We start from the raw sequence: 10,802 nt of genomic DNA, 5'->3' as shown, positions 1-10,802 counted from the left end.
ACAAATAGTGAGAGGTCATGACACGTCGCAGTACACAACATGCACGCGCCCTTCACGCGTGTCGCACTCACACACACACCATAACAGGTCTATTTTGGTAGGGCAGAAATGCAGAAGTGTGCCAAGTACTTAGAGGAAGTGCAACTGATGTTCCGGGAGATAAGCGACAGCGAGAATGGAGACAGGAAGCATCAGCCGTCGACACGAAGATGATGTTCTATGTTAAAAGTCATTGTGGTTTTGGTGTGACGAAATCTGCCTAGTAACAGAAAAGGGGGCTGTACAATTCTTAACCCCATAAAACAGTTGTCTGAATATGAGAAAGACAGTTCAACACTGATTGGGTTGTTGAACTCACACATGTGTTCATTAAAATGCCGTCTAAATTGCACACGCCTGGATCTGTGGTTTTTATGGATTCTTCTCTCAATATTGAACCCTAACAGCAGTGACAGTTAGAGAGACCCAACCTCTCTAAGGAGGTTCCATCCGACTCAAAGGGGACAGAATCATGCCAGGAAAATTATGAATTATTTTTCTAGGAGTGCAAAAAGAAAAAAAGAAGAGGAAAAAACAAATGTGGTCACTGGCATTTCTGGAGTAATAAACACCTGGATTTTATAGGACTGTTGGTACTATTAGGGGTGTGAGATTATAAAATAATAGAGATGAACGCTGGTTGGAGGGGTCCCCTGTGAATTTTTGCTTAGAGTCCATCCCAACAGCAGCCTGCTGACCAGTTAAAAGAATGGAGTTTTAAGGCACTTCCAACTTTTCAAATTAGGAACTGGTAGCTAAATCTATCAAGAGGCCACTGGAGAAACTGGGACTTTTGGCACTTCAGCACTGGTTTCATTTTGCATTAGTTGCAGCTTGGTTGGGAGACGATCTCAGAAGAACATTAACATTTAACAAAAGAGCTTTAAAAGTTTTAAAAATCACCAAATTGCTGTTGGGGCAGATGTGTCTGTATATTATTTCAAAACTGTATTTCTCATTTTTATATTTCTCCTTTTATGGTCCTTTCCCCAGTTTGATGTCAGAGAAATCATGTCAAGTGTCTGTGGTCACTGCTTATATATACAAGTTAGGACAAAGTGCAATGATGCTTCCTGATGATGCGTTTATGGTCCAGTAATTGTTTCCTTTTGTGTATTGCCTTTTCCTACGGACAAGTACTGCAAACGTGCTGCAGTGCAGTCCTCCAAAATCCCAACTGCACGTTCCTAGTGGTGGATGACGTTGTGCGTCAGTCAAACGGTGATTGGTTGAGAGGTGGGCCGAAACAGGGAAGGAAAGGACAGATGACTTCCACCAGGAGCAAGAGACGAGCTAAAAAATAATAATGACTACAGCAAGAGAGGCACAGACAGCGGCTGTAGAGGACGCTTTTCATTTCCTTTAACACTCTGTTTGACTTCAGCTCTTTGTATTCTGTAACTTCAGTGTTGTCCACGGCTGGCTGACTAGCCCACTCACCTGTAGCCTGCCACCTATTTTCGGCACTGCCTCCGTCGTCCACGGACTGCCAACGCGTTACCACTACTGTATGATGTACACCGATATATAAGTCACAACCCACTGTATGCTCGAGTCACACTGTAGCTTATTTCATACACACCCAGAGGGGAACTTGAGATAAAGCTGTGAGAGCGACAGTCCTACAATTTCATGCGAACCAAGGATGTCGACGAGTGAAGACCCAGAGATAGTTATAATAGGATGTGGAGTATCGGGTATAGCAGCGGCTCACCGGCTTGTCGAAGCTGGATATCATCATGTGCGGATACTTGAGGCGACTGGAAGAAGCGGGGGACGAATAAAAACGGCAGCTCTGGGTAAGTTTATATGTAGTTTCTGTTTTAGTCGGTTTCTACTTTACACTGTCAGAATATCAGAAACCAACTAAATTAAATCCTTAGTAAGAACAACATTAATTCCTAAGTGTGAGCATCTTTTGCAGACAATCTAGGAGGATAAGCAATCCAACATGTTCTTGTCTCTTTTAATCACCTGCTGCTGTCACCATCTTCTGTTGTACTTCTTTCACTTTCAGTGTTTGGACTGTTGTGCAACTTTCTGATGTTTTCCGAATGGTGAAACAACACAAAAATTATGCCAGTGCATACAGATACCTCACATTAAAGTTTTTACAGGACATTATGCAGTACCGTGAAAAACTAAGTGCATCTTAGCAACCAGGTGCAATGAAAGTCTGGATGAACCTCACAAAAAAAAAAAGGTTTTGGCAGTCTGCTGTAGGATCCAGGTGTGACCTGGGCACCTTGCAGTGGTTGAGTCGATCTCTGTATGCCAACGTATTCTAAAGTCAAATGTGAGTCTGTCTCTCTGACAAGCTAAAGCTTGGCCCAAAGTAGGTCAGACAACAGGACCGTGATCCCAAGCACAGCAGCAAATCTGAAGCAGAATAGCTGAAAAAGAAAAGAATCGAGGTGCTGCAATGTCTCAGTCAACTTCCAGACCTCAACACGATTAAATGTGGGACCTTAACAGAGCTGTGCTTTAATGAATGCCCACCAACCTCAATAAACTGAAGCGACATTGTAAAGAAGAGTTGGCCAAAGTTCCTCCACAAAGACGTGAGAGACTACTAAAGTCATGCAGTCATGCAGAAAAGAATAACTTCAAGTTATTGCTGCTACATGTGGTTCTTCCAGCTGTTGACTCATGGGGTGTGTTTAGTTTTTCTCAGAATTACAAAGAGTTCTGTGAAACCTGATCTACTAGTACAATGGCCTCCCATCATCAAGATAATTATGAGATATATAAGATATATTATGTCAACTTAATCTTTGGTCAGTTTACTGTCATTGTGCAAGTAAATGTACACAAAGACTTGTTTTTCTTTGACAGGTAGCACCATTACAGAGATAGGTGCGGCTTACATTGATGGCCCATCTGAGAAGAACCCATTGTTTTGTCTGGCTCGTGACTATGGCCTCTTGCCTCCAGAAGCCCTCAATCCAGAGAACCAGGCTGTAGACGTGGATGAAGATCCTCCCTTGGTCCCCAACTGGTTCAGCAGTTCAGGTCACCAGAGATAGTAGCACAAGTGTACTTCAGCACATCACATCATCGTATATAATAATAGCGTGCATGGTAAGCTGTGATTGTTATTACAACTTTAAATTCTGTCCCAAAGGTCAGAGGCTGAGTGCAGAAAGCATGGAACCAGCTGAGGAGCTGTTTCGTGAGATTTTGGATAACGCTTCAAAATTTCAAAATCCCCAAAACACATCCTGGAAGAGTTTAGGACATTTCATGCGAACAAAGGTGCAATGTTTTGAATTATGCTTGTTGCTGATGGTATAAAAACCTGTACAAAAAAAAACACAAAAAAGAACTGTTTGTTGAAATTTTGTGCAGGCGCAGAACCAAGCAGCAGAAAGGTGGAAAGATAAGGATGAAACCACCAGGCAGCTGCTTCTCTCTGCCTTCAGTACTATGCTGAAGTTTGAGTGCTGTGAAAGTGCCACTCATAGCATGGATGACATAGACCTGGCAGGGTTTTCTATGTTTAAGAGCCTACGTGGCGTGGACTGCACGCTTCCAAGGTTTGTGCATCATTGTCAGTGTTGGGAAGGTTACTTTTAAAATGTATTCCATTACAGAATACTGAATACATGCCCCAAAATGTATTCTGTAACGTATTCCGTTACGTTACTCAATGAGAGTAACGTATTCTGAATACTTTGGATTACTTAATATATTATCGTGCTGTTTACAACTACGTGAATGTACTATTGCTGTGATTTATTACTGTTACTGAAGGTCCGCGGCTCCGAACAGTAGTAAAGGGACCTCTGGCTAATACGGTGGGTTCCGTGTAGCCGAAAACTAGCTTTACTTTGTTGTCTGGGTCAACTTTGCTTGCCAGAGACAGAGAGAGGCGTTGAAAGGCTCCAACGGAACTTATTTTTTCCGGAGGAAAACACGAACACAGCGTACAGTCGAGTCTTAATAGCTTACTTACAAATGGGCTCGTCAGGCACTCTTCTTGGCTGCAGTGGTTATTATTATATTTACATGCTTCCAGCTCCCGTTTTTGCTCCGTGACAGCTCCGACTTTTCCTTTCTCTCCCTCCCTCGCTCACAGACACATAACGTGTATGGTAGTCCATTCTCCCTGCAGCACGGACTACACTGCCCATCAGGCTACATTCTTTAGGGCCATGCCTGTAGCATTCTGCCTTTTAGCTTAGCACAACAACAACAACAAAAAAGCGCTCTCTCACCCAGGAAACACGCAGAGAGAGAGCGTCACCCTGTAACCATGGCAACCGTAACGCTGCCGCCTGGAACAACATTACGTAGCTGTCAAACAAACCCAAACAATCCTGACCCGCGAGAATATGAAACAGGGAAGTACCGCCGTGTAATCCATTTATTTCAACAAAGTAACTGTATTCTGAATACCACCTTTTTAAACGGTAACTGTAACGGAATACAGTTACTCATATTTTGTATTCTAAATACGTAACGGCGGTACATGTATTCCGTTACTCCCCAACACTGATCATTGTATGCATGAAGGGTGTTAACATAAATGCCATTCATTTACTCGTCGTTTGCTCACCTGTAGCAATTTAAGTTTATGCCCTCACCACCAAGTGCTGTCAATGAGTAAAGCTGCATTGATTAATAATGAGTTATTAAAGTGGCAGTGATTTAGATCCTTAGTCCTTTAGATTGTTTCTTTTGTTTAATCCTCTGATCAGCCTGTATGAGAACCTTCTGTGGTTTTCATTATAGCGATTAGCTATTTATTTATTTATTGTCTGGTTTTACAAGAACAAAGCTAATTTATCCACAATAAAGACTAAGACAATGAAACACAGGTGCCTTGATGTCTGTAAGTACGTACTAAATAAATATAAAATGCTCTTGACTGCTCTAGTTTCACCCAGTTAATCTCTATAATTTGTTATTTATTCACTACAGATTATATTTAAAGTAGCTCAACAGGATCCATGGACATGTCCTTGAGCTAACGTAGAGACATTTTTTTAAAAGTCATGGGTCTGATTTCCATTCGCTGCACCTTAATTCATTTAGAGAATCACTAACCATGACTAAGTCTTGAAAGACTATGAAATAACCAGGAACACATGCTGAAACAACTTTAAGGTTGTATACTATTTTTGTTGTTCTTCTCTGGGTTCACAAACAAGACCTTTTTGAGAGGATGTAAATCTGACTGTAGATAGAATAAAAATTTTTAGATTTCAAGCCTTTTTCATTTTAATTTTGATGATTATGACGTATAGGCCATGAAAATCAGAAATCCAGCATCTGAAATTGTTAGACTGTGTGATTAGGTTTCACTTTAAGTGTTTGGAATATAGATAAAATAATATATATGCAAAGGTCACACTATTCTATTCTTTGGCGCCCTAATCTAATGAACCTCAATAGTGCACACTTCATGGACACTCATCATCACTTTGTCATTATCAACAGCTATGATTATCACATCTAATATAAAATACAAATGTACTACAGATGCTGCATCATGGTCATCTTAGTTTATCTTATCTTGCAGAGGATTTGAGCGCCTAATCGAGAACTTGATGTCTGAACTCCCCTCTGATTTGGTGACCTACAATTGCCCTGTGCGCTGTGTCCACTGGAGCAACACAGAGGGTGGCTTAAGTCCTGTGACGGTTGAGTGTGAGAATGGGGAGAGGATTGCTGCTGATCACGTTATTGTCACTGTGCCCTTAGGTAAACTTCTTTTCATATACTTTATCCTGTTTTTCGTCTCTCTGTATGGAATTGAGTAATTGTAAATTACTTGTTATGACCAATGTCAGAGCTTAATCTTAATGGGGGCGTTTTGGTAGCGTTATTTTAACAATGGAGCACAGACCAAGTTAGATTTAACCCTCTGCTGCAGTTTATGCAATTTTTAATACGTTTTCTTTTTGTCAGGATATCTGAAGAAGCACCACTCCACTCTGTTCCACCCTCCTCTCCCGGCCCACAAGCTGAAGTCAATCGAGACACTAGGATTTGGAACATGTGACAAAATATTTGTGGAGTTTGAATTGCCGTGGTGGGATGCTGATTGTGAAATCATCTACCTCGTGTGGGAAGACGAGGTTTGTAGTTCAGCGGCCAGAATGGTTTCATAAGTATGTACAGAACCTGTGTCTTAATAACAGGTTGACAGATATTTTTAAACGTTCTTGCGCAATTTTAAAGATATGAACCTGTTTCTTTGTTTTTATATATATGATGCAATAAAATAAGTTCTCTCAGAAATGTTGCCTAGTAACAATAGAGACATTGTGTGAACTTGTGCTTTAGAGCCAGAGATCAGAGAGGACATAACCCCTTTTGTGTTTTCAGGAGACTGTGTCAGACCAAGTGTCAGATGTGAGTAAATCCTGGATAAGGAAGTTGGTGACATTCACTGTGCATAAACCTTCTGAAAAGTAAGTGACATGTTAATCTGAGGGACCATTAAAGATTTTTCCCTCCTATAAGCTTTTCTTTGCAATTCAAACCAGCATTCTGACTTCTCTTGTTGATTAACACAAACTCTCAGGAGTAGCCATGTTCTCTGCGGCTGGATTTGTGGCCATGAGGCAGAGTATATGGAGACACTTCCTGAGGAGAAAGTGAGAGAATCAATCACAAAGCTTGTCCGTACATTCACAGGTAAGTTTTATATCTGATCTAAACCGTGTAGCTCTTTCCTCTGTAGTATAATTAAAGATAAAAAATAAATATCAAAGAGACTAATGATTAAAAAAAGATAGTTGTTATACCTAAGAAAACTTCTCTGTATGCACAAGCATCACGACAGTTCAATTTTTTGTTAGAAATCTATAAAACATCTCATTGTTATAGGAATAAAACAAGTTCAGGTAATAAAGAGTATGTATGCAGATATAATGGCATTAAATCGAGCAGCAAACGTGTATGACTATTATCTAAATATCTTTATGTCTTACAGCAATAAGACTGAGTTTGTGGTTGAAACTGCTAATATAATATTGGCACAAATTGTATTTATATTTTAAAAAGCTGATAGTCATCACACTCTTACTTATATATAACATATTAATATTGGGAAAATAGTTCAGTATAGATTTATGAAACCAGGTCAGATTGCAGAGTTTATCCTCTGATGTTGACATGCCTGAAACAGGCCACTGTGCAGATGACAATTGATTGTAGAAAACTATGCAGCTATTTTCTTTGATTGAAACCTTCTAGTGCAGAAATGTACATGTTAGACCGAGTATTGAATAGGTATTGAATGGGCACCATTAAAGTAGAAGCTACCTGGTTTGTGCCCAAGTGAAGACACAAATCACCTGGACACTACGTCAGGAAGGGCACCCATAATAATCTGTCAAATCAAATATACAGAGCTGCCTGATGTGGCAACACGTTTTGGAAAGGGGAGCATCTAAAAGTAGCTTAAGGCTTTTCTGCAAGAAATATTCTTCTCAGGTAATTGATCCATAATTGATCCAGCTGCTGCTTTTTAATAAACCAGAATGTTTGTTGTGTCACAACCCGGCTCAAAAGACGTGACAAGCAAGTGGGAGACCACACACAGGCTTTTAAAGGCTGTAAGATATTTTTAATGAAATAAGGTAAAGAAACTTAACCACAAGTTAAATAATACAACAGCCATAACTGAAGAACAAAATGAACATAATGAGTGCCAGACAAAGAGAGACAGCCATGGTTCAGTCAAGGTGTCTTTATATACTAGGACTGGCCTTCTCAGGTGTGCTGCATCTATAACTGGGCCAGCTCCACCTACCTGCAAGAAATAGGCAACAAGAAAACAAGAACACAAGGCCACCCCACTGGCTGTCACAGGGGGATAGATTGGAGGGCAGGCTGTATAGGGTACTGCCTGCTGAAATGAGCTAGCAAATAGTTACTGATATACAGTATTCAAGTCCCAAAAAGCTGTCATACATAGAGGGAAGGCTTTAATATGTAGTAAAAGTAATTTATTTATATCTGGGTTTTTTTATATTTCCTGAAGTGGTTGAGCCTTGGTTATTTCATATTTGTGTGTAGGAAACGGTACCATCACACCAAAGAGAATCCTGTGTTCCCGGTGGTTCACTGATCCCTGGACATACGGTTCCTACTGTCACCCAGCCATAGGCTGTACAGCCAAGGACCTGAAGAACATGATGGAACCTCTGCCTTCACAGGAAACTCTGTCACAGGTACAGAACGTCTTGAGCCACCTCTTAATTTTTGCTAATATTTTGCTTCTACGGAGCCAGACTTTCATGCCATTTTTCTAAAGTGGTCTTGAGTAAGAGTTCTCTGGGCTTTTTTGAATTTCTTTAAAAATGTTCAATCCAGTCCTGGTACCTGACCATTTTCAAAGGAGTGTTTTGTCCATTAAAACCCATTTTAAATGGTATCCTTTAGCGCTTAGCAGCCTGTTGAAAAAAAGCATCATTTGTTCACATTTGATTATTCAATCTATAAGAAATGCTAGTGATAACACAGTTTGATAAGAATTGCTACTAGAAAACGTGACATATCTTGGCATGGTGTGCAGCATATGAACTATTAGTAAATCAAGTGAGTCATATTGCCCAGGTAAGTACTGTTACTTTATAGTTAGACAGAAAGTGACAAAATATAACCTTGAAAAATGTTTCTCACTTTTACTGCTTGTGTGTTTCAGCCCCTGCAGGTGTTGTTTGCCGGAGAGGCAACCCATCCTTGCTTTTACTCCACCGTCCATGGAGCAATTCTCACTGGGTGGAGAGAAGCAGATAGACTCATCACTCACTACTAGGCTTCTGTTAGCCCATGAATTCCCTGTAATCTAAGAAATTTAAAGATAAAGACTTTTCTTTTAGCTTTTTTTTTTTTTTTTTTACTAAAAAACAATCAGATGAAGTCTTTTATCTTTTCTGACTGCTCTTTAGTCAGATAAGATAAAAGACAAATCTTATCTGTGTCTTATCTGGTGACACTGAGTAATCATAGTGGTTGTCTGTTCGCACTAAAAACCACAGTGCTGAATATGGGGAAAAAAGAGGGCTTGTGGCATAGTTATGTTGAAATCTGGAGTTCCACTCCTTATCTGAGTTTAAAGGTTGACACATTACATTATACATTAGTCATTGCTAACATGTTGCCAAGGGAACTTTTACTGGTGGGGTTGTTGGTAATATTAATGCAAGTAAAATTATGTTTTTGTTGTGATTTTAAAAATAAGAATATGCACAAACTGAATCAACAACAGCCAACAATTTTAATAAAAAATATCAAAGAATAAGAGCACTGAACAATTTTAGTGTATTATGAACAAATAAGACACAGCCAACCATGGTATACCATAAAAACGACCGGTAGATCACAAGTGACTTAATCGCTACAGGCAAGCAGTAGTTGGGCAGGTGCTTGGATAAAATTTGCAATGCAAAGCAGGTACAATAGAAAAAAATACACATGGCAGGCAAACTAGCAGGAAATTATTGAAAAGTGGGTCAGTGTGGCGTGGGGTTAGTGATACAACCCTTACTGAGTGTGACTCAGGACAGAATTGATTAAAAATGGGAAAACGACCAGATATGGATGAAGTAAGCTAGATAAAATGTAGCTATGTAATAGCTTTATTTTCCATAGTGGAAATATTCATACATAAATGCATTCCCTGGACATCGCCACTATTTCCCGATGCATTATAAGCACAAATCAAAGTCTAGTTCAAATCATCTGTTTTAAACCACAATCAGGACCAATGACTGTAGTAGTTGCTTGTGTGTTTTTATCTTTCTATAGAGTAAAAAGACCACAAATATAATGTGTGATTCAGATGCAGAATAGCTCATTTCCCCAATAGGGAGAACACCAAATCATTGAAACATTACATTAAACTCAAAATAATGATATATTTGCATTTTCTAAAGAACCGCGGTCCTCCTAATATTTAGAAACATGTAATGATTTTGTTTCATTTTATGCAAACATAATTTATTAGATTCCTATATAATAAAACTTAAGTAAATGACAGGAGAAGCACTTTGCTTTACTTGTCACAAGTGGACAAAAGGGCTCTATCCAGGCTTGTGATTGTGTTTTTAATGAATAAATAAACTCAAACATGGACACATTGTAGTGTGTTTACTGTGTTTATTTATGCAAGTAAATTAATGTCTACTGTGGTGGCAGATTTCTTTTTTCATATTTTAATCACATATTTAATTATATCACATTAGTTGTAGTAATATCACTTTCTCACTTTACCATAGTAAGAGCACTCCTGCCACTACTTTACATGCATGTGGAAAGTTAACACAGTGAGGCCATTGTAATGGGAGACATTAAACAGATAGTGAGACTTCTTCTGCTTATCAGGGATGTAAATCCTTAGGTGAAGGCTAAGCAGAAAACAAGGTCATAATTCTCTCTGTGCGGGAGGAGGTATAGCCCCCCGTGAGAGGGGCCAACATGTTAGAGTTTGTGCAATGTTCTTTGTCTGTGTGTCTGTATATAAGATGTAAGGGCGGTGGCCACAAGGCAGAGATGGTCCTGGTGTTTCACTGGGATACTCTCTCCACATTGCAATGTGTTTATTAAACCCACTTCAAATCAAGCTCACTGGGTGTGTTGCAGGTTATTGTTAAAATTTCCATAACAATTTGGCGTCACGAACAGGATTCCTCACGTGGGTTTCGCTGAATCGCAGGTACGCGGTGACTGGCCATCCTGGGGGAAAATTGCCCCAGTCCCACCGTTCTTTTCAAAAAAAAAAAAAGGGGGGAACCGCTAGAGGCCTT

The 10,802-nt window shown here is 39.7% G+C and overlaps 1 protein-coding gene across 2 annotated transcripts; it reads left to right on the top strand.

Moving 5' to 3' along the window:
- The first annotated feature begins 394 nt into the window (after window positions 1–394).
- On the top strand, window positions 395–9,298 carry LOC120443320 (peroxisomal N(1)-acetyl-spermine/spermidine oxidase-like). Of its 2 annotated transcripts, none has more exons than XM_039621676.1 (10): window positions 395–1,838; window positions 2,875–3,051; window positions 3,164–3,294; window positions 3,388–3,575; window positions 5,564–5,745; window positions 5,953–6,122; window positions 6,373–6,458; window positions 6,572–6,684; window positions 8,071–8,225; window positions 8,699–9,298. In XM_039621676.1, exons 1-10 carry the CDS (start codon window positions 1,685–1,687, stop codon window positions 8,810–8,812), a joined length of 1,470 nt encoding a protein of 489 aa, XP_039477610.1. In that variant the 5' UTR covers window positions 395–1,684; the 3' UTR covers window positions 8,813–9,298. The 2 variants fall into 2 exon arrangements, with proteins under 2 accessions (XP_039477610.1, XP_039477609.1); XM_039621675.1 differs by having other exon boundaries at window positions 395–1,842; window positions 2,879–3,051.
- Window positions 9,299–10,802: the final 1,504 nt, after the last annotated feature.

Source organism: Oreochromis aureus, linkage group 13, assembly GCF_013358895.1.
Source record: "Oreochromis aureus strain Israel breed Guangdong linkage group 13, ZZ_aureus, whole genome shotgun sequence".
Lineage (NCBI taxonomy): Eukaryota > Metazoa > Chordata > Actinopteri > Cichliformes > Cichlidae > Oreochromis > Oreochromis aureus.
Note: the sequence above shows the minus strand (reverse complement) of the source record. Positions and strands in the feature narration are given on the sequence as shown.

Coding starts and splice junctions, on each gene's coding strand:
- LOC120443320 (XM_039621676.1), top strand. CDS start 1,685: ATGTCGACGAGTGAAGACCCAGAGATAGTTATAATAGGATGTGGAGTA. Junction 1,839..2,874: donor AATAAAAACGGCAGCTCTGG/GTAAGTTTATAT, acceptor TTTCTTTGACAG/GTAGCACCATTACAGAGATA. Junction 6,685..8,070: donor GCTTGTCCGTACATTCACAG/GTAAGTTTTATA, acceptor ATTTGTGTGTAG/GAAACGGTACCATCACACCA.